The sequence below is a fragment of the Sabethes cyaneus genome, chromosome 1, assembly GCF_943734655.1.
Source record: "Sabethes cyaneus chromosome 1, idSabCyanKW18_F2, whole genome shotgun sequence".
NCBI lineage: Eukaryota > Metazoa > Arthropoda > Insecta > Diptera > Culicidae > Sabethes > Sabethes cyaneus.
The window spans coordinates 62,302,976-62,326,936 of NC_071353.1; the positions used below are offsets into that span (position 1 = coordinate 62,302,976).

The following is a 23,961-nucleotide window of genomic DNA, read 5'->3' on the forward strand; positions in this document are numbered from 1 at the left end:
CCATTCGAGATTCAAACAAATAACGACTGGCTTGTTAGATCATTGTTGTACCTCCAGGTCTACCCGAAGAACTTTCAAATGAACACTTAAATTATTTTTTAAATTTTTTATTATTCATATTAAAATTATTTTTCTTATCGTCCAGCTAGCTAAATCACATAGCGTTTTTACGAGATAGGTAGAATTAATTCTGTATCCAACCATTAAATTTATATCTGTTAAACACAATTCGGTTTTCTGAAACTGGTTATTTGGGATGATAAATTTGGAAAATAACCTCCACGAACTAAATCAGCGTCGTTAGGATGGAGTTTTCCCAATCAAATGAACATGGCGAAAACTGGTGCATGTGTTGCGGTCAGAACGCTCTATTGCAATTCGCCAATGGCGAAAACTGGATCACCTGAATAAAATAAAAATCCAGTAAATAAACAATAATTTAAGTGTTATTTACACACAATCGCTGAAATTAATAAATAAACGATTGGAAAAATCTTGTAAGTTTTCTACTGTAGTCACAAAATATATTGTTTTTCCAACAATTTTTTTTCATCCATAGTTGTAGAGCAGAGAAAAATCATCCCAATCTGAGAACACAAACTGAAAATAATGATAACTTAAGTTGTATATTTATCAAGGTTTTGGAATCGTATTTTATTGGTTAAGCAGATAATTTTGTTTAAATAAATGAATATGTTATGCCAATTATCGTAGGCCAACTAGCAATAAAACACCTGTGATTCACTAGGGTGGCGAAAACTGGTGCCCTGGCGAAAACTGGTTCCGTTACCCTAGTTGACTTCAAATAATTCAAACGAAATAGTATGAATTATTCAATCATAAATAAAAATGCCCGTTAATCGTTCAATTAATTTGAATAATCGAATTAAAAAAGAAATGTTCGAATAGTTTTTAATCGAATACTGCAAACACGAAAAGTTTAATTAATCTATTAGTTTAAACGTAGGCCAATTTGATAAAAATCTGTGTTGGGAAAGTGTGCTATAGTTGTACCACAGACAAGCAGACGAGACACTCGCGTTAATTTCATCGTCCATTTAAAAACCACTTATTTTTCAAAAAACCATGTTTCGCAACATGGCCACACCGCGGCGCTCGAGTGTTGCTTCGGGTTTCCAGTATAAAACCATACAAATGTAAAAAACCTTCAGTATAAAACCCTGCAAATGTAAAAAACCTACTGTACAAAACACTGTAAATGTAAGCTACTCCGCAACATGCATAACAGAGAGCGCTAGTGTGCAAGCAAAATGTGTAGGACGATGGTTTTTGAAGAATTTTCTTCTATGTGTCATGTCAGTTCGTCAGTGGTTGTACTGTTCGGTTGGATACGATTCTTTATGTTTATATCTAGGTACTAGTTTTGTTCTTGATTTTGATTGTTTTCAAAAGCAAATTTTAACCAGGGCAGCTAAAGAAAAAAAAAGTATTTTCGATCTCATTGTTGTCCCAGAAATAGCTTGAAAGTATTAAGTTTGGAAACTTATACAGTGAAGACTGCAATGTTCTATATAATCTGTTACTGTTATTATTTCATGATGGTTTTTGAAATATTACGCTATTAATTTTTTTGTTATAAAAATACCAAGAATACTAAATTTTAACGATTTTTTTCCATATGTGGACTCATCACTGCGACCAGCATAGTTGATCTATTGTGATATCGCCCGGGTGTTTGCTGTATGACCTGCACTGCATTTCTTTTTGCTATAATCGCTATTGAGTGAGCGATATGCTTATTAAATTTTTTTATGCGTGCTTGTGTGTATTGGGGTTTACCCTTCCCTTAAACCTCCATCTACTTTACCTACTTATTCCTCGCTGTCAGTACTATCCCATATTATAGCCATCCATGGCGAGGACTCATTCGTACCGCTGACCAGTACACTTAACTATTGGAAGGACATTTGCACTGTCAAGAGGCTTCAGAGGGTAAATATAGGGTAAATTCAGCATGAAGGAAGGGCAAGTGAGGGGCCTGAGAATAAACCCATGCTAAAGTCACTTGACATCGAATGGCTTGATTCTACTAAGATTCAAACCCACGAGCACTCGTTTGTTAAAGCAGACTCGGTAACCTTGCGGCTACGGAGCCCCCCAACAAATTAGGCACTACAATATTTTCTCGTTACTCAATATTGAAAACTGAGACTCTTTATTTATAAAATGCAGATAAATATCTTAATTTTCTCGATTGGTATTGCTATAACTTTTTGTTTTCATACAGATCCTAACTCTAGCAAGCTGCTAACTATATAAAACCAAGCGTGCTCCTACGTTAACACGGTGGTGGTAGGGGAACTGGGGGTAAAATGAACACCCTTAGCAATTTCACCATTTTCTCCCCCAGGAACCAACCAAATGCTGAACGCACTATATGAATTGAAAGCTGGATTCATATTCCACGTAGCAATATATAAAGATGTTTGAAAAAGGACGATTTGTCATGAAAAATTTTTTTTTTTCGAAACCGTCACATTCGAACCTGATTTTTTTCGTGTGGGTAAAATGAGGGCAAAATGAACATGTCATAGAAAACTACAGTTAACATGAAATATAAAGTGTAACCAATGGTTACAAGTTTCATACGCCTGCTCGGAAGCTGTTCATCGACTCCGACACTTTCTCTCTGTACCAGTTACATCAGTTACACGCTATCGGCAACTACCCAAATTATGTGTCATTAACATACATTACACATTCTAGGCAAATTTTCTAATATGCCATAAATACCAGCAGGGATGGCACCTCCTCAGAAGAAAAAAAGAGAAGAGAAAAATTCAAACTGTGCTCAGTCTTCAACGCGATTTATTCTGCTCCGTTTCATTTCAACTGTGCTCTTTCTTGCTGAACGCAGTTGTATGAGCAACCGCACACTGTGCTACTCATTGAGGAGAATGTTAATACACTTTGAATACGTTGATGCGATGCGCTGACGTATGACAACTACGGGTAGTTTTAACATGGGTAGTGCGTTGAGAAAAAACGACGATTGTCAGTAGCGGTCATTGCCATCAGAAAAATATTAATCCATTAATGCAGTTGCATCATGATTCTTACATTTAGTATATTCAGTTGAGTTTGGCTGCCCGTGAACGCAACTGCATCATATGGTTAGGCATGTCAAAACGGCAACAGTGCGAAAAATGTTATTTAGATATGGCAACATTTGAATTCCCATACAAATAGGAAAGTCCCATTATAAACAAAGGCAATACTCCGCTAAGATTCAAAATTTAACGACTTTTGATTGTCTTGACGCCTCTGAGTCTATAGTTGCTGTAGGCGCACCGGTTGTTTTGTTTTCACGGTTACTGCTGTAGCTACCGAGGGGACCGGGAGCAAAACCGAAAGTTGCTCATTTAAAGAGCGCATTAAGAAGTTTTTCTGCGCGTCAGTTTTTCTCATTGTGTTTAGTCTGTTTCTCATTGTGTGGATTTATTTCTCATTTCTGAAAGCAGTTCTGCTCATTGTGTTGAACAAAAAAAGTTGTACTTTTTGCACAATGAGTGAGGAAATAACAAGCCTGAATACCAGGATGCCACAAGCATGACGTTATTATATCCTATGCGATGCATGAGAATTTCCCAGTATTGCTGAGATGTAATGGTAGTTTTTATCGTTGTCAGCTCTGCGAGAAGGTGTATCCGCTAATGTTACGCTTCTATCTATACGACAGACCTCATAACTACTGTGTACACCCGCGGGAATGACCTTCGTTAATTTGAACATTTTTAAACTGAACCCCGGTGATATGAATGTGTTCATATTAAAAACTGATCAAACGTCATACACAATTGACGGTTAAGTTAATAAAAAAAATTAATACGTTTCCTTTTGCTCAGCACCTTTGGCAATATAGCTCATATGCAGAGTTGCCACATGCACAGATTATTCTGTGTTTAACAGATATTTGAAAGAATCGCCTGTACAGAATCTGTATGCATTGAATACCGTGTACCCCGTCGGTATGACCTTCTTTAATCTGAACATTTTTAATCTGTACCCGGTGGTATGAATGCGTTCATATTAAAAACCGATCAAGCGTCACACACAATTGACGTTAAAGTTGACTGGTAAATTTTAAAAAAAGCAAAAAATCTTAATGCGTTTCCTCTTGCTTAGGAGCTTTGGCAATATAGTTCATATGCAACTTACCTCTCTCCAGCTCTCAAAATAGACCATTTTAGTCGAAACTGTCGAGCCAATATCGTCTTCTACAAAACAAACGTTTAGAATTCGCGCATGTTTGAAAAGTTTTCAAAACGTTTGTTTTCGTCAAATCAAAACAACAAGCTCATAGGGTGCGCGTCTTGCGCGTATGTGAAAATGAATAGAGTTACCAAATATTCAGATTAAAAATGAACTCGCCCAATCTGAACGAGCTGTTTTTCATATAAGCGGGGGTCGAGTGTACAGATTTTCGCCAAATTACACAGATTTTTGAGCTCTCATGTAAGAGTGAAAGAGATGGAAATAGTCAGCAAAATAACTCTTTATCTCTTTCACTCTCATTGTTTTGCATTGGACAGATTTTTGCACAAATATTTTTCCTCGCCGTACAGATTGGCAGATTTTTCCAACAAAAAACACAGAATTATATGTGGCATCCCGCAACTTACCTCTCTCCAGCACAAAAAATCGATCATTTTAGTCGATTCTGAACGGCCAAATTCGCGCTTTGCGCGTGTGTGAAAATAATTTCAGATTAAAAATGAACTCGCCTCTGAATCTGAATCTGATCGCGGCGTTCTTCATATTAGCGGAGGTTAACGGTACTGGACAAGTTTTGGCGCTGGTTATACAGAAATGATTCGCAGAATACAGAATTGAGGGTTCGTTAATTGGGTATTTCGTTAGCTGGGTGTTCGCTAGTTGGGCTATGCTCCAACTAAAAAGCACTTGAATGCCAAAATTTTGTTGAATTTTCGTGGCTAGCAATTTCCAGTAACGGTCCGTCGGCGAAACACGATTCTATTCGATAGTTGGAGTGGAGCCGTGACTCTATACAATCCACTGAAGTCGCTATTTGCGCGGTTTTTTAAGCGGTTTGTTTGTTACACGAATTCGGGATTTATGCCGTTTTTTACGTGAATTTCAGAATTTACGCGAATTTTGGAATTTACGCGGTTTTCGGAATTTACGCAAATGTGCTCAATTAGTCTATTTTTCGCGTAGTGTTGAAATCTACAAAGTTTATTTAAAGCATATTTTTGTTTTTTTTCGGAATTTACGCGGAACGTATTTTTCGCGTAAAAAGCGTGTATATGTTTTACAGGTTACATCACGTCAAACTTCTTTTGGTCCGCTTTCAAGTTTTGACAGTAATCGACTAACTAATGTTTCGATAAAGGATATAACAGCATTAGGTGATGATTAGCATGGTATTTGCATAGGTGCATTGATATTTAAGTAGAATTTTCGACAATTCACATCTAGTTGCGCAGTTTATTTTGCGTAAGATGATTTGCCTTGAATGCAATGAGCCCACAAGCGCGACTGCTTGCCTAGGGATTATGAGGACTGTTGATATGCCAATAAAGTTTTCGTCCCAGAAAATTTTACCAAGCTGTCAGTGCTAATATGAGTGAAGACACCTGTAACACGACGACTTGCAAGTCTGCCAATTACAGAGACTGTAGATTACAGAGGCGACTAGGCACTCAAAATCGCTAAATTTTGAATCAAAGCGGAGAATACCATAACAAATAAAGGTAACTCTCCGTTTTGATTCAAAATTTAATGATTTTTGAGCGCCTAGTCGCTTCTGTAATCTAGAGTCTCTGTACTGGCAATACCCAATACTCGGGAGACACTAATGGCAGCTCGCTCTGTGTGAGTGAGTACTAATATTCATACCGCCAAGCCAAACCATCGATTTGTTGGAACCACAGTAATTAAAGAAAAATTTTGCATTATAGTTAGAAAAGATTGAGTTTAACGCAGTTACACAATAATATCACACATAATTTATTACTTTTTGTCATAAGTTCAGATAACTTCGGCTAGTTTGGTGGCCAACTCTGCGTCTCCAGTAATCTGCAACTTGCCTTGGGTTAAAGCGTCTCCAACTGTTAACGTTTTTCCGCTAATAGCCGCCAAATCCTCAAGGGCTAGGGCAACCGTAACGTCGACGTTACTAGCGGGTCCTTTCGCAACCTTCAGCTGTTTGAGATCGACAGCTAATAGTATGCACGAGAAATCAGTTGAGCATTGAATATGTTTAAATGTATTTATTGGACTTACTCCACTCTTCGACGCCACTAGCGGTCTTGACATTTAGTTGGAATACTCCTAGAACTTTACGAGGGCCATTTGGGTCGACGGCGGCCACGCGAGCTTTAATTTTTTCAATGACCTGTTCCAGTGACATGGTTATTTTATATCAAACAGTACTAAACAGGTGTTTATCAAAGAAATGAACAATCGAACTGATGTCAAATAGCGTTACATGCGTCGTTTTATAGGACAATTAATGTTATGCCTGTTGATAAGATGGAATCAAATGCAGTGCATTGAAAGGTCGTTGAAATCTTATCTTTCGATTAAAGTAACTTCACTGCTAAATAGATGTGTGACAGAAATTTTTTTTTCTACATTGATTTGGTACGAAAGATCCTAGACGAGAAGGAAATGTGGTTACTGCTGTATAAACCTGGATGATCCCAGAAACTATTTGACTTGACAATAACGGCATCACTCTCGACACGAATGTACTAACAAGTGTCGCTAAAAAACAACAACAATCACTCTTAGAACGTGGAAGATATTGTCAATTGCAAGGAAAATTGTACCATCCAAAGTGCGATATCGCTCATAAAAGTACTATTTTAACTTAAATAGTACTTGGTCTCTTCGGCGCACTTATTGCTTGGAAGATAACGAAAAAGTGCGTCGAAGATACCGAAACAATTTAAGCTAAGCTAAAATAACCATGTCACTGGAACAGGTCATTGAAAAAATTAAAGGTCGCGTGGCCGCCGTCGACCCAAATGGCCCTCGTAAAGTTCTAGGAGTATTCCAACTAAATGTCAAGACCGCTAGTGGCGTCGAAGAGTGGAGTAAGTCCAATAAATACATTTAAACATATTCAATGCTCAACTGATTTCTCGTGCATACTATTAGCTGTCAATCTCAAACAGCTGAAGGTTGCGAAAGGACCCGCTAGTAACGTCGACGTTACGGTTGCCCTAGCCCTTGAGGATTTGGCGGCTATTAGCGGAAAAACGTTAACAGTTGGAGACACTTTAACCCAAGGCAAGTTGCAGATTACTGGAGACGCAGAGTTGGCCACCAAACTAGCCGAAGTTATCTGAACTTATGACAAAAAGTAATAAATTATGTGTGATATTATTGTGTAACTGTGTTAAACTCAATCTTTTCTAACTATAATGCAAAATTTTTCTTTAATTACTGTGGTTCCAACAAATCGATGGTTTGGCTTGGCGGTATCAATATTAGTACTCACTCACACAGAGCGAGCTGCCATTAGTGTCTTCCGAGTATTGGGTATTGCCAGTACAGAGACTCTAGATTACAGAGGCGACTAGGCGCTCAAAAATCACTAAATTTTGAATCAAAACGGAGAGTTACCTTTATTTGTTATGGTATTCTCCGCTTTGCAAATAATGCAAACACGAAAGATATTTTGTAAATTGTTCTCACCGCATTTTTAAAAGAAATATGTGAGTGATTTAAACGCTGCGACAATTTTTCAACAAGTAATATCCTGTTGATATCGTATTTGCCGTATAAGGAAATATTACGCCCATTCTCCTTTACGCCTGGTCCCATTCTGTATGAATCCTATCAACATCTTTGTTTCATTACTTCCTTCTACCGTCCTCCCCGTTAATTGTAAAAAACTACCGTTATAAAAAAACTAATTATACGGCTGACTTCATTGAAAGGTTTGACAAAAAGCACAAGGTTGGCCTAATAAAGAAACTGATTTTGTGTGAGCTAAAAGGGGATATTTATTTTTATTTTTGTTATCAGTTACAATTTGACAATTTATAGTGGGATTTAGTGTAGTGCGTTAGGCAATCTTTTTTACTGCTATCAACGCAAATTGTCTCCCTGCCACACCCTTTATACGTCTAGGAATAAAACTCGTTGACGGCTTATCAATTAAAAACTTACCCACATTGATATGATGATTTACACTGTTTACAATACCGATAAGAGGAAGCAAAGCTGATTGGTAAAGATGCTGTGAGTATCGGAACATTTCTTACGGACTTTGTCCTATGCAGGCTATTAAAAATGGAACACTGTTGGCGCTACCGGATATGATTTCGCAGAAAAAATTGAATTAGGGTAATTTGCCAATTATTGCACATCTAATGCAGGCACTTTCAGTCAGGGTTGCCACATGCACAGATTATTCTGTGTTTAACAGATATTTGAAAGAAATCGCCTGTACAGAATCTGTATGCACAGAATACAGACTTTCGCCAAATTATACAGATTAAACAGATTTTTGAGCTTTTACATGAGAGTGAAAGAGACGGAAATAGTTAGCAAAATGACTTTCTATCTCTTTTACTTTCATTGTTTTGCATTGGACAGATTTTTGCACAGATATTTTTCCTCGCCGTACAGATTGTCAGATTTTTCCAACAAAAAACACAGAATTATATGTGGCATCCCTGCTTTCAGTGTTTCTTATCTTGCAGGGAAAATATTACGTTATTTATATCAAAATTTACCTTTCAGTAAAACTTTTGATATGGTTTCATAGTCTGAAACATTGCATATTGCATGTATTACCTATGTTATTTCTAGATAGAATTAACAAAAGGGCGAATGTCGCAAACGTAAACAAAACGAGTGAGAGTTATTTTTTTGCTGGACCAGCATAGGAAAATCAACCCTCACTCGGTTTGTTTACGCTTGCGACATTCGCCCTTTTGTTAATTCTATCTTCATTTGACTTTTTCTCTAGTGGCATACAGAACCCTTTGTAGTCCATTTGATTAACGGGAAATTAGCAGTCATTAACTTTACGTCGGAGGGCCCGATTTCGGAAGCAGTTTTTGGGCCCAAAAGCGGGATTCTGTTTACGAAAATGTAAATACTGCATTCTTCTTGCCAATCTGAACACAGCGAATATAATTTTTGTTTAAAAAAAAATCTGCTTTTGAAATTGGCAGGATCGATGACGACTAATTTCACCTTAACGTCATTTTCCTATATAGTACACGTTCAACCCAATTGTTACATGATGACGAACAAAGTGTTTCGAGTATATTATTTTCTTGATATAATTTTGATTTCCCTTGTCCTTCCTTTTTGAAACTTAAATTTTGAAACTTTTTCAAACTGAATAGTTGGGTAGTGAGACTAGCATCTCGCTTCAAGATATTATTTTGGGTATTATGCAATTCGATTTAAATTTTCTGTATGTTTTTTTTTTAAGTAATATTTTTTTATTAGAAACGGAGAAAGCGATCTGAAACAATTAGTTTACTCAATTATCAACCGTACTTCGTTCGAGGTTCACTCGTTGCAACAGAAGCTACAAATTTTTGCTATCTACATGGATTTTTCAGTTCGATTTGATAAGATTAACCGCTAAATCTGAGTTTTACAGCATGAACGTCGCTAACTGGAGTCGCTTTCTTTACACCTTGATCACAATACATCTTACCATAAGTGAAATGCTTTATCTCTGGCTTTGCTTGCTAATTACATGTTTTGAAAAATAATTACATCGTAATTGTTACCCTGTGGTATCCAAACTTTCGAGTGTTTAGCATCTTTAGCCAGATTTCATAGAAAAATATTTTCTGCACGTAGTTTACAAATGGTTGGTGTTAAAATGGATTGGACTAAGGTTCCAAATTGGAAAAAATACATTACATTATATTACATATTACTTTCATCAGAATATATAAATGTTGCAAATAATAAGAAATTCGTTTGAAATAATCGACAAAACCTGACAATAGGGTAAGGAACAGTAGGACATTCAAATATTAAAATCAGTTTTTAAGGTAAAAAGGTGGTTCCCTCCTTCAACACAATGTAGAAATTAAAATAACGAAGTAAGCATGGATTGTTCATGTGATATTTATGGTATCGACTCATAAAATCTGGTTTCGAGAAAACTGGCGATGAAGTTTTCATTCACCAATTCACTGTGGAATTTCATATTAGGCTCACGACACGCTCAAAACAAACCGCCGTAAATTTTTCAATTTTTCGATTCATTTAAACGGTTTCAGATACATTTTCATGAAACGTTAAGCGTTCTAAATCATCAATGAAAGAAACCATTTTGTTAAATTTACATAAATAACGCCAAGAGCAACACTCTAGGTAAACCGAAATCATTCAATTTAAAAGTAGTGGTGTGTCTGCTTATTTTTACGCTCTAAAATAGTAAACTTTGCCATGAATTTTTTACTGTTAGGTTTAACACATGTCAATTAAAAATAAAAAGTAAAATCGAGAAACAGGCTTAATAATTAGCTTATCTTGTAGATATAATCATTTTTTGATGGAAAAGTTTTCCACTGCTCACACTCGAAATAAAGCTAAAAACCGTGAGCAATATTCGATCTATTGTGATATTGTGTTTTCTATATTCTGCGCTACATTTATTTCCAATATATTTATTGAGTTAAGAATCACAAATCTTCAATTATTTTGGAGTTAGTTTGTCAGTAATGGATCCTCTTCCGGTTGGATTCTTGTATATAATTTTTACATTATAAGAAGAAAATGATGAATATTTTTTAACATATTTTAGCAAGTAAATTCGTGTGGGCTGAACACTAGCTTTGTTTACAATTCCTTAATATATGAAGAAGTTTATTTTGGTAACAGGCTAACAGAACTGGATCTTTAGACTGGACTTGGATTGAATTGTCGATAAAAATTTTTATTCCAGATTGTTAACCCTGCCGAAACGTCGGTTGGTCTGTGTTTTAACCATTTTTCCTTCCGGAATACATTTCTTCTGTCTATTCTACTTAAACTTCTCATCCAGTTTCGAGAAGCATTCCTGGTTACCCTGCACTATTACCTTTTCCTGCAATAAAAGAAAAAAAAAACTAAAAAATCGTGTAATGTAACTGCATTTTGATGATTTTCTAGAAATAAAAGAACTTAACAGCGAACAGTAAACTACTGTTTACTACCGCTAATCCGACGACTCAATAATCCGCAAATGTCCGAATTAAAAAGCATTGTACTTAACTTCTTTCAATCGAACACTACTTTCGTTGGGCATCCCCGTTAGAGTGAGGAGGGAACTACCTACTTCTAACTAAATAGAAATAGTAAATGGTACACCTTCTGGCTACGTTCAATTTTGGCATGATCTCAATTTTTTATCATGCTTATTTCGAAACTGACTAAGAATTTAAAAGTATTTTATTGATTGAAATTGAGCATTACTGAGTAGAGTATAAAACAAGCTTACTGCGTATTTACGACAAATATTTTCGAAAATTTTCGGAGTTGTGTATGAGTGTAGGGTTATCCTGCACTTAGTGCACCGATTTTGCTTATTTATCTGTACCACCGCACAGTGGAAAATATTGGGACAAAACACACAAAATGGAGTTTTAGTTTTTCATGATGTATTATTTTTCTGTGAAAGTATACAGACTAAATAGCTATATTCCCAAATTTCAGAGCACTGGGAATGAAACAGCCGTTTGGAGAATTTTTTGAATCTGAGGTTTGTGTGACAACTTCCAATATTTTCCATTTAACGGAAGTTTCGAAAAACTGTTTATAATCGTATCCTGTTTGGTATTTGCATACAAAGGAAGCGTGATTTGATGTTGAAATGGTTATAGATTAGCACCTTATTTTGCAGATTGACGAAAATCAAGTACACTCTAAAATATATTTACTTCAAATCTCAAAATAGTGACACATGTGTGACTTCGCATTTTCAAAATTGAGCATCTTTTTTGGGAAAGGAAAGTGACCGTCATTTTTTCATATTTTATGTAGAATTTAGTCTACCTTTCAAAAATCATTACTCCATTTTGCGCAGATTTGCGCAAAGACTCAAAATATTGAATTTTATTGAACCATGTGCTTTAATGCAATTTCGCTTTGTGACTACTTCTATCAATACTATTATAGATATTTTTTCAAGTAAATCCTTGAGCATTTAGCAGCTAGAGGTAAGTACTAGATCAGTAGAAACGTAGTGATTCGATGATATTAAAATTTTAGTGAATAAACATGATTATTCGCTGGAGAAAGTGCTTTTTTCTAATTTTCAAATTTATTTTTAAATATGGCTCAACGTTATGGATTGCTGAGTGTTATAAGGTCATTACTACTTCTCCTAATTATCCCAAAGCAAAAAAAAAATAAAATAAAATAAAAATAATAGTTCAAGTAGTTGTAAAACTTTCAATAGAAAATTATTTTAGAGACACCCTAATAATTGATATTTTTTAATACATGAAAACTTTTAGTTTACTTGTCGATATGGTTCACAGTTATAAATAAAATATGTAAGTTCCACGCTACTTTACCAACTTTATTAGTTTTGTCCCAGTTTTGTTCTGAGTTTTGTCTCAGTTTTGTTTGTTTGCTGCACCGCAGCAAAGCAAAATTCGAAATTGTTATGTATGGGGCATTTATAGAGCTAGTTATTATCTGTAGGTTTGCTGAACTAAGTATTGTTCTATCTTCGGTATTCACGGCGGACTCCCAGTTCACACCATACGGTGCACCTAGAGCGCGCCGTAAATACTTAATACAGAGCAATACATAGTTCAGCAATCTTGTAGATCAGCGGTTCCCAACCTTTTTTCGGTTCGCGTACCCCCTGACGGATTTCCCTATACTATTCTGCAGCGTACTAAAGTTTTGGCGAACCCCCATTTGGGAACCGCTGTTGTAGATAATAATTAGCTTCTAAAAACGCTTCATACATAATAGTTTCGAATTTTGCTTAGCTGTGGTGGTACAGATAAATAAGAAAATCGGTGCACTAAGTGCAGGATAGACCTGATGGATGTAAGTTAGACCAAATTTCAAACCCACACTGTCGTTAGTTTAACTGTTAAAACTAGATAATCTGGCAGGGAATTTATCGGATTTGCGGGGTGGTACTGTATACGATTTTCAAATTGATTATGAATTTTTGCATCATGCACTATATGTTTTCTACGTTACTTGCTGTAAACGGTAAACGGGGGTAATTATCTGTCGGAAACACAAAACATACTCAAAAGTGTCGTTCTACCTGGTTTATAAGGGAGGAAAATGTGGTCTGCTTCGTTGCCACCGAGTAGAAGTCTTCATCGTCAATTTCGATAGATGCGTCGATCCGTTCGGCAGGGTACGATGTAGTAAACAAGGAGCCTGTCCCAATTTCCTCTATTTTGAGAGCAGCACAGTCTAGAACTTTGAAAAGATAGAATGATTATTATTTCATGTTTGTTACAGAATTTTGCATGGGTGGGAGTGCAAATGGTTATCTCGAGTTCAAAAACTACAAGGTATACAGCCCTAAGGGTAGTACGAAAGGGTGACGTAGGACTATATCAGATCATCAGAACAAAGACTAATGTAAACTGCAGTTCTGGCATATGTATGTTTATAAGAATCTGTGAGTGCCATTGTTTAAGTGAATGTTTAAAAGAGAAGAGCACAAAATTCAGATTCAATTCTTCATTGAATGCAATGGTGGCTTTGAAATACGTGGACGGGGGTTCATAAGTACAACGCCAGCAACCATTGAGACATAGACATTTCTTTTATAAATCACTTGTGTGCATCATAAAGGTTGAAATGGTAATGAATGACCGATTTCTGCTTTATTTGTATGAGAGTCCTTATCCTCCTACCACAGGGGTGAGGGGTCGCAAACCATCATAAAATAAATAAATTCAAAATAAATTCATGCCTCCAAAAACCCACACATGTCAAATTTGGTTACATTTGCTTGATTAGTTTTAGAGTTATGAGGAAATTTGTATTTCATTTGTATGGGAGCCCCCTCCCCCCTCCTTCTTAGAAAGGGAGTCTCAGTACCCCATAGAAAAAATTCTTACCTTCAAAAACCCGCACATGTCAAATTTGTTTCCATTTGCTTGATTAGTACTCGAGTGATGAGGAAATTTGTATATTATTTGTATGGGAGCTCCCCCTCCTAAAGAGGGGAGGAGTCTCAATTTACTATAGAAAAAAATCTTACCTTCTGAAAGCCCTACATTCCAAATTTGGTTCCAAATGCTTGATTTGTTCTAGAGTTATGAGGAAGTTTGTATTTAATTTGTATGCGAGCCCCCCCTCTTAGAAGGGGAAGCGGTTTCAGTACACCGTAGAAAAAAATCCTACCTTCTGAAACACTCACCTGCCAAATTTGTTTCCATTTGCTTGATTAGTTCTCGAGTTTTGGGGAAATTTGTGTTTTATTTGTATAGAAGCCCCCCCCTCTTACGCCCTCCTTAAAAATGATCTCTTACTCCCCTATTAAATTGCTGGTTATTTTATCTATCCAACGACATATAAATTGTTCAGTTTCGTTCAGTAGTTTAGTAGTTATTAGCATTTGAAATCTTTCATTCAAACGTTACACTTCTATTTTCGTTTTCACAAAGTGCTACCCAGTCCCAGTATAGTAAAAAAAGACGTAGTCCTACGTCAAAAATATACTTTGAAGAAAATACTTCTGCAACATGTTTACTCGGACAATTTATAGGTGATTCACAAAGCGATCCAACTTCATACATTTTCATGCTGTTTTCACCGCTAAAACAATTTCAAACCCGAAAAAAATTAAAATAAATCAAAATTGAAATAAATTACGAATGAGACGAAACACGCGGAGAAAACAATCATCGGAATAAGTAAATACTATCGTAGCATACATACCGTATACCGGTTCACCAAAATGAAATTCCCACTGAAATTTTCATCGTTGAGTATTGCAGATTGCAAGAAAAATCCTCACATTGCGGTTATCTTGACAGCTGAACCAAACCACCAGAAGATAACCGCATGATATATTATAGTAATTTAGTATTTGAAAATTTACCAAATCAATTATTTTCCCCCATAAACACATTACAAAACTGATATTTTGTCGAACCACAAGCCAGAAAACCCAAATTTTAATTTTGCGGTTGTCTCGCGGTTATCTCCTGAGCGCGTTAACACCTCAGCAGCAGGAGGATTCATTATAAGCGCCGCAATACCATGCAATAACAACAACGCACACGTGTCTCACACGTCTCACACGTGTCGAGAATTGCTTGAATGGAAATTTTGAATTTATTTGGGCAACGCAGCGAATTTCCTGTGCAATGAGGTAGAATTTATTGCTAATTCCCGTCGTAGTAAGGAAAGCATCTTAAATTTTCATCATTTCTTGGATGAATTTTAACGAATAATCCAAAAGTTCTTGTGCTGATACTCAAACGCACTCTCATTCCGATCCGTGCACTTTAATTTTTCTAAAAAGTGAATATTATAAGCATCTTATTGAAATTACGTAACGGATTTCATTTTTTAAATTCGTCGTACCGTTTCAAAATTCATCCATCAACATTTTCCATCATCCGAACTAATCACAACAATGCAAGGGTTTCCAGCAAGGCACATAAATTTAAGTACGTAGTCACCATAGATTATTTTTGTAATTTTTTACACTGTGTGTCATAAAAAACTTGGATATTTGTAATTTTTTTTTTGATATAACAAGAATAGGCAATTATGACGAAGCAGCACCAGACCCTAGATGAAAATTTTTATTTTCAAATTGTTTCGTTTACTTACCAACACTCCGAACTATTTTCCCTTCTTGGCGAAGATGAATGAAAATGATGGCCAAGAAAGATCTCTTGTTGCGATCAACTCGTGCTAAGCGCTCGTTCAGCTTGTGCCAGATTAAATCTGACTTCAGAGCCATCTGGTGAAAAATAACATTAGGTTATGCACAGTAATATGTAGAAAAATTTGCGAACATATATCTAGGCCTATAGAATCACAGTTGGGTCGATACGTGATTTTGGTAACGAAAGTTGAAAAATAAAATAAAAACCTGATTTAATCCACCTAGTGGTGAAAGGAACCTTTGTCATACGGTATTACTTGCTATTTGAGATAGAAATCGCCACGTCTTCGGAAAATAATTCATATATTGGTTAACGTTGCATTGTGCGTTGGTTTACATGAAATTTTTGGAAATGGAATAAGTTTACAAAATTTGAACTAAATAGAAGCACTTATAAATTTTGATAGTTCCTTTTCTCATGAAATTACTGAGTAAGTTGTTACTAATGTGGGTAAGTACAAGTAAAAGTAAGTTGTAAGAAGAAATATTATTGTTTCAATGCGTAGTAAAGGTCTAGTTTATAGGTTTTTGAACTATGTATAATTTCCTGTAATGCCTATTTGATTCACACCAATAAAGTTTTCTAGAATAAATTTCATCAATTTTTATTAACCTTCGGTTACTCACGCTGCTGTATTTTGTATAACACGTGTAGGTTTTTGAACGCCATATTGTTATAAAGTTACAAATCGTTGTGTAACTAACGTATATTCTTCAATAAACTTGTTATGAGCAAAATGTCATAATTATTCAATGCATTAATACTTTAAATTGTTGGGAAAATTGATCAGCATAAACTGACATCACAGAAATGAAGCAACCAGCATATGAGATGTACCGGAATTGGCCTGGAATTTTCTCTCGTTTCTTCATATGGAAAAATGGTGTCTGTATGCATCAAAACAATCAGCAATAATGTAAAATGTTTAAAATGTATCCGTCTGTTGGTAGTCGAGTAATTCGGGGTCAAAATTAGGGTATTTTTTATAATCAAAGTTCTACAGTTCCTAAACAAGCAAACATAAAGGTATACTATATTCAGCAAAGTTGTGTATTTTTACTATTTGTGCAACTTTGTAATACATGAAAAAGTCATACAACAATTACGAAAAGAGCCAAAATAAAAAACTGATTTCACTAATTCATATATAATAAATAATATTTTTCTAGCTTCGCTGAAGAGATAGGGGGTTACTGTCTTCAGCAAAATTTCTTGTAATAATATACTCTAAAACTTTGCAGAATACATCTATGTGTTATATTGAAACTGAAGAAAAATAATTTTTTTATTTCACTTTTAGGGGGATTAATCAAAATTTAAATTGCACCAGACGATAGAACTTTCAATTTCAAGAAATTCTTCCAAAGGTCCCATAAACCTAAAACCAAGTTTTCCCAGTCAAAACTCTAGTGCGCATATCTTTTTGGCTTTGGGCCATTGTGCGCGCGAATAACCCGTATTACAAAAGTTGGCGCGAGTGTTGGAGGGTTAATATCTTTTGATCGGCAAAACCAATTCTACTGAAATTTTGCAGATATATTTGCAGCATTAAAATCTCTAATTTGATGTCAAAATAATTCAAACTAGATAAATCATCTTAGATGAAATGGTTATAAATTATTATAAATTTTAATGTGTTGTATTCAATTGCTCGTAACTTTCAAATTGAACGTCCAATCAAAAAACAAATCAATAGTGATCTATTAGGCTATGTTACCTTTCAAATGAGACTAATAGCGCCTAAGTCGGTTTAGCCATTTCTAAGAAACAGGCGATAATTATTACCTTGTCAAAACAGGTTTTTTTAGGATAACTTTTAAACTACTTGTTTGTTTTCAATAAAATTTACCCGAAAAATTTAGCGTTAACAAGAGCTTTCATTCGATACCAAGATCGTTGAAATCGGTCACTTGGTTCCGGAGAAAATCGTGTCACGTAATTTTCACGTTTTTACTTATAACTTTTAAACGAAATGTCGGATCTCGAATAGTGATCAATAGTGATATACTAGGCAATAATACCTCTCAAACAAAAGTAATAGCGAGCAAATCGGTTCAGCCATCCCCGAGAAACAGGCGATAGAAAAGTTGCGTCGCGCACATACACACACACACACATACACACATACACACACACACACAGACATTGCTCAGTTCGTCGAACCCTGTCGACTGGTATATGTGGCTCGGCCCTCCGGGCCTCGGATCGATTTCGTGTTTTTCGACCAATTTTTAAACCTTTGTTATAGTATAACAAAGGTAAAAACGTGAAAACTTGATTTTTTATAACGGTAGTTTTTACAATCAGCGGAGGGGAGGGTAGAAGAAAGCAATGAAAGAAAGGTGTTCATAGTATTCAAAAAGATTGGGACGTGAGGAGAAGAGAGGGCTGAACATCTTGTCCCAATCTGTTTGGATACTACAAACAACTTCCTTTGTTTCATTAATTAAAAAAAACTTAAAATTACTAAAATAAACAGATTTATGAATGACCATTCACCATTACTTTTGAACAACGACTACTTCGATAGTACGTACCCTCGATAATACGTACATTTTGCCTCGATAGTACGTACATTTTCCGCTTATTTCGCTTATTTTAGAACTTGATGGTCAAACTGTAACTATATTTAAAATTTGTTCCGGAATAGAATTTACTTCAGATCCAAATATGTGAATGGTTTCCCGTGGCTAACTAGTACGGTACGGTAGTAGCAAAAACATTCCATCAAGAAGAATGGCAACTGGGAAGACTGGAGATATGTTTAATTATCGCCCGTGTCTATGGAGCAAGACCATCACACAAAACATGTTTGGGAAAATTTAACCTTGTACTTTTTACAATACAATATCCAATCCAGCAGTTGGAAAAACAACGTTATAGTAATTGCCACGCAATTGATGCATCTACAGCGTTCAAAATTTTTTCATTTTTGCTTGACACTGGTAATGAATCCAAAAATCGGATTAATACCACGCGCGGTAAGGCGCGGTTCTACGTCAAAAACTCACCCATATTTTCGTCTATTCGACAATCAATTGGGGTTTCTGTAAATAATAATCTGATTGGAATAAGTACGTTTCAGATAAAACGTTCGATTTTGTAATATGTTACTGATACGGAGGAAAAATCTGGTTTCATAACACGAAGTACCTATTATATACTGATGACGAATCGTTTAGAGTGATAAGAAAATAAGAAAAGATTACTAATGTATTATTTAGGTGTATATTTTGATTCGTGACACTATGCTTATAAGGGAACATTCATAAATTATATAACGCAGCTATTAATGATTCTAAACACCGCCGTTTGCTTATGTAACGTAATTTTGTACAGTAAGTTGTCGGAGTGCAACATAACGGTGCTTATCCCCTCAGTATCAGGTATATTACGTAATTTGTAAATGTCACAAGTAAACCCAACAGTAAACCCGTGAAGCCTTGGGGTTGCATATAGCTTAGGCGTATAGGTAGATCATTCATAATCGTATTATTCATGCATTCTCCATCTATCAGCGCGGGGAAATAGTTGGGAATGGGGTTGAAGTTTTGTCATACTGAACACGATTCGTGCTTTATTTCGAGTTTGTAAAGCAAGTATTAAAGTTTTTGGTACGAGAAAATTTTACACTTTTAACTTATACATTGGAGTGACTAAAGCTCAAATTACCTAGCTAGTGGACATGATGACACTGGGTTAATTTACAATCAACTCACAAGCTAGCTAACTAGCAGTCAGTAAACGCGCCTAATGTAATCCAGCTTTCAACAACAACTTACTTGTACTTACTCAGCAAATCTATGAATAAAGATGCATTAAAATCCCGATGTTGTTCAAATTTTATAAACTTGAGCTATTGCAAATTATTTTGAAACCAAATCAAATGTTATTCGTTATATTCATTACTAGCTGATTGCCCGATCTCACTCGGGGCCCCTTTGTCACTCAGTCTCTTGTACATCTGTTTTTGTAACGAAAGCTCTCATAATCCAAGAAATAAAACCTTTTTTTTCATTTAAATATGTCTACTCCCTTTGTCAGTGCCTCTCACGTTGTCCCCCAACCACTTGTAATTGAACCTTCCCCTTTTTAATGGCCACCCTATTCCTCCTTTCAGAAATAAAACAACTTGTACAACTGCTATCGTTCCAATTGTAAGAGAAGCGCATCCCTTCACCCACTTGAACCTTGCTCTCCCCTTGTAAGAGATCGTCTCCCTCTTTTGTCAACCCCCCGGCATAAAAGAATCATGCCAAAAAACATGTGTTTGACAAACGACGTTCGATGAAGAACAGTCAGAAGTTTCCGAGTTATGGCGGAACATACATTCATACTCACGTTCCTTGTCCCGCTACATGTCAGTTCCTTCCCAGTCCCCCTTCTGTTACGTAACTAATTATGCATCGGTTTACTCAATGAAAATCGCTATAATGAAAACGAAACAAAGGTTTATTTACCATATATTCCTCCTTGGTGGAACCCCTTTCTTTTCTCAAAGTTAGTTACACAACCGCAATCTGTTTAAAAGCAAGAGAAATGCAACCTATTTTACTTATTTAGATCTCTCCCCCCGTGTTAGGGATTCCCCCCTCTTGTCAACTTCCCATTGCTGATTCCCTAATTTCAAGGAACATTTGTACCAAGTTTGATGAAGAATTGTCCAGGAATTTCGGAGTTATGGCCTCCTCCTGTTATGAACCCTCCTTTCTTTTGTCAACCCCCTGAGTACTGATTCCCTTATACCAAGGAACATGTGTGCCAAGTTTGATGAAGAACCGTCCAGGTGTTTCGCAGTTATGCCCTCCCCCCCTGTTATGAACCTCGACCACTGCCTCCTTTTCGAATCCTTCAGTGTTGATTCCCTTATGTCACGGAACATGTATATCAAGTTTGGTAGAGAACCGTCCAGGTATTTCGCAGTTATGGCCCTTCCCCCTGTTACGAACCCCCCGTCCCCTTCTTATCAACCCCCCAGTGCTGATTTTCTTATATCAAGGCCAAGTTTGGTGGAGATCGGTCAAGGCGTTCTGGAGTTATGGTGGAACATACAAACATACTCACGCTCACTTTATATATAGATTCGCTAAATATCTTTCAGTAAATCCCTTTTTTTTTGGTTGACAATAAGTCACTTTACTTGTTTCTTTACGGGAAGAGTAAATGTTTAATATGACAAATCAGAAATAAGATGAACTGAAAATCTTGATCTTGGACTAAAAATATCGGCTAAGCGAGGGTGAGAGTCGAACTCACAGCTCTCAATGTCTAGTTGAGCGTGTTGTTTAACCAATTACACCACAAGACCGTCTGATATCTTACAGTCTAACATTAAATTTTGTTGCGTTATCAAGCTTTGTGATCTGTCAGTAAAAATTATGTGAATCAACCAACACAGGGTTAACAATCAGTTGAATTATGTTCCGAAAACATATTTATTTCTATCTTAAATAACAGGTAAAGGAACGTTCTGCTGTGTCTTAAGACAACAATTGCTGCATAATATCACATTTCATCAACAACACCAAGGATACGTTTAATAATTCTCGAGATTAGTCAGGATACGTTTCCTCGGGGGCTCGAACTGTCGACTCATGACGACTGGGTTAAACCTAGAAAGTAAACGACGAGTGAGCGCCAATGGTGCCAGCTACAGAGACTATAGATTACAGAGGCGCCGAGACACTCAAAATCCGCTCAATTTCGAAACAAAACGGAAAGTAGGGTAACCAACCTATTTTGGACCCCATCAGCAGCTTTACATGATTTGGACACTTAAAGCAAAGCAAAATCAAATGGAAGTGTCCAAATTATGTACAGCTGTTGATGGGGTCCAAAATAGGTTGGTTACCCTACCATCATAAATAAAGGTAACTCTCCGCTTTCATTCAAAATTTAGCGATTTTTGAGTGTCTCGGCGCCTCTGTAATCTATAGTCCCTGTAGTGCCAGCACAATCAGTCTGTAATATGGTGCACCGATGGAACTGTCGAAGTGCGTACCTATCGAACGAAATGGCTGCCACGATATTTTGCTTCGAAAACTTACCGGATTTGATCGCTTTCTGCATATATTTTGACAGGGTTTGAGATGAAATTTAAATCTTAAAATAAAAACAAAACCTGTAGTCAAATTTCCGGGTTTCTGATTTAATTAATTTTTTTTTTTCGTTTCATCTGACCAAATGTCCAAATGAAAGTTTCACGTGGATTAGTTCTTTAATCTAAATTTTGATTAATTTTACTAAGCTTTTTCTCGGAAGCTTTAAAAAAAATATAAACTTTATTTATTTATTTTTATTATCAGCATATTAAATTAATCGTAATAAATACGCTGGTTTTGTTTTATAAAACATGAGCTATTATTGATGAAACCATAATAAGTTCTGTAATTTATCTCACAAACTTTAGAAAATTACGCTTAAAAAGCGTGATTTTTAACAATTTATTTTCAAATTTCTATAAAACAGGGGTGGTAAAACGCGTTAATTCGGTGAAATAATGCAAAATACCCTGCGTTTCGGAAGTTTTTATTCTAATACTCATAATTTCAAGAAATTTTGGAGTGATTTGGCCAATACCAGTTAAGTTATGCATAATATACATTCAGACCTACCGTTCAGTATATTTATTATTTACGGTTGAGAGAATTAATAATTTAATTCGCTATTTCTGTTTAACGCACTGCACTGGATATAATTTCAAAAAATATGAACAATGGTACACTATAAAAAGACTATCCGAACGTACTCGCAAGCGGCTTGGGAGCTAAATGAGAACTAATCGATAGAAGTTCTATCCTTAGTTTCTCCAATTCGCTTTTGTGGATGCAGATGTACTTGTTCATTTGCACCAGGCAAATTCAGCATCCATTGAGTAAACAGCTAATTGGCCCATAAACATTGTGTAGCTTATGTTATCATACGGCTGCGCTGTGAACGTTGCTTCTAAGGTATATCTAGATACATGTCGAAGCAGAAATATAAATCATTAGATTCCAATAATTTAAAAAATATTGTGCTGCTCGATACTATGACTAAATAGGTTACCATGGTCCATAGCATTTGAGAAGCAACTTTTAAGAAGAACCTAATGAAAAAAGCAATCGATCCGAATGAACGTCACTCTTCGATAGATTTAAATCTACAGGAAAATACTCAACAAAACATTTAAAGTTTTTTTTTCTTCAGTATAGTATTTATTTTACACGGGTAATTACACAAATGTTTTACGGAGCTAGACTAGTTTCAAATGGCCTTTATATGCATAACAAAACGATATTACTGATTCACATATACCTACTAGGTATAAAACTTTGTTTCACTATACTTTTTTTCTCTCAGTTTTGAATAATGAAATCTAGTAATAAACTTGCATGTTAAATTTGTCATAAATAGACCGTGACCTAAATTGTTCACGAGTTCGCGTATTTAATTCAATCAGAGCTAAAAAAGTACTGATTTAAGCTTTGCGGATGACATCAATTAAAGCCATAATTATTGGTTCTGCACTTGCAAGACCACCAACGACGATCAACGACGGGCGGTAGAATATATTGAAATTGACTTAAATTTCAAATTCAAAACTACCAAAAGTTTTGTTTTGAAACATGTAGGGTACTTGATCCAATAGTTGTGGTAGTACCAATAGTTGCGCTACTATTCATTATTAACGCATATTTTCGTCACCGTAGCATTTTAGATAAAACAATTACATTCATTATATAAAACAGGTTTTTAGAAGTATTGGTAATTAGACTACACCTTTTAAAATTAGAGCATTATTTGCTAAAATGCCAATTTTCCAAAATCCAACGCGCAGTTGGAGCGCACAACTATTGGCGCTCATCTATAGTTTTGCTACGATGTTTTTTCACTTAGCAACCTAGCAATGTATATGGAATACCACAATTAAAGGAACATCAAACTTAATTAAGGAAACATTAGCGGAACTCACCTATCTGAGTAGGATTTGGCGCACCAATCAGATCATTCTACCAAAACCTGACTTTTCAACTCAAACGTTAAATACGTCTTGCTGTACGCCTGCGAAACGTAGTATGTCTTATTGTAGACAACCCAAAAACTTTAGGTATTTAAAAACCGCTGCTTGCGATATATC

General features: G+C 35.8%; 3 protein-coding genes across 3 annotated transcripts; 1 reads left to right on the forward strand and 2 right to left on the reverse strand.

The window, feature by feature from the left end:
* Nucleotides 1-6,012: 6,012 nt before the first annotated feature.
* On the reverse strand, nt 6,013-6,394 carry LOC128732768 (uncharacterized). The gene is made up of 2 exons (XM_053826134.1): nt 6,268-6,394; nt 6,013-6,203 (listed from the first exon to the last, which is right to left on the reverse strand). Exons 1-2 carry the CDS (start codon nt 6,392-6,394, stop codon nt 6,013-6,015), a joined length of 318 nt encoding a protein of 105 aa, XP_053682109.1.
* Nucleotides 6,395-6,955: 561 nt separating this feature from the next.
* LOC128732836 (uncharacterized) lies at nt 6,956-7,337 on the forward strand. Its single transcript, XM_053826240.1, has 2 exons — nt 6,956-7,082; nt 7,147-7,337. The coding sequence occupies exons 1-2, from the start codon at nt 6,956-6,958 to the stop codon at nt 7,335-7,337; spliced, it is 318 nt and encodes a 105-aa protein (XP_053682215.1).
* Nucleotides 7,338-10,487: 3,150 nt separating this feature from the next.
* On the reverse strand, nt 10,488-22,578 carry LOC128732467 (uncharacterized). Its single transcript, XM_053825717.1, has 4 exons — nt 22,457-22,578; nt 15,784-15,916; nt 13,247-13,407; nt 10,488-11,059 (listed from the first exon to the last, which is right to left on the reverse strand). Exons 2-4 carry the CDS (start codon nt 15,914-15,916, stop codon nt 10,997-10,999), a joined length of 357 nt encoding a protein of 118 aa, XP_053681692.1. The 5' UTR covers nt 22,457-22,578; the 3' UTR covers nt 10,488-10,996.
* Between the last annotated feature and the right edge of the window lie 1,383 nt (nt 22,579-23,961).

Excerpts from the sequence above, each read along its gene's own strand:
- LOC128732768 (XM_053826134.1), bottom strand. The coding sequence starts at position 6,394 with ATGTCACTGGAACAGGTCATTGAAAAAATTAAAGCTCGCGTGGCCGCC. Across the intron at positions 6,204-6,267 it reads TAGTGGCGTCGAAGAGTGGA|CTGTCGATCTCAAACAGCTG; the intron begins GTAAGTCCAATA and ends GCATACTATTAG.
- LOC128732836 (XM_053826240.1), top strand. The coding sequence starts at position 6,956 with ATGTCACTGGAACAGGTCATTGAAAAAATTAAAGGTCGCGTGGCCGCC. Across the intron at positions 7,083-7,146 it reads TAGTGGCGTCGAAGAGTGGA|CTGTCAATCTCAAACAGCTG; the intron begins GTAAGTCCAATA and ends GCATACTATTAG.
- LOC128732467 (XM_053825717.1), bottom strand. The coding sequence starts at position 15,916 with ATGGCTCTGAAGTCAGATTTAATCTGGCACAAGCTGAACGAGCGCTTA. Across the intron at positions 13,408-15,783 it reads GAAAATAGTTCGGAGTGTTG|TTCTAGACTGTGCTGCTCTC; the intron begins GTAAGTAAACGA and ends ATCTTTTCAAAG. Across the intron at positions 11,060-13,246 it reads TTTCCTCCCTTATAAACCAG|GAAAAGGTAATAGTGCAGGG; the intron begins GTAGAACGACAC and ends CTTTTATTGCAG.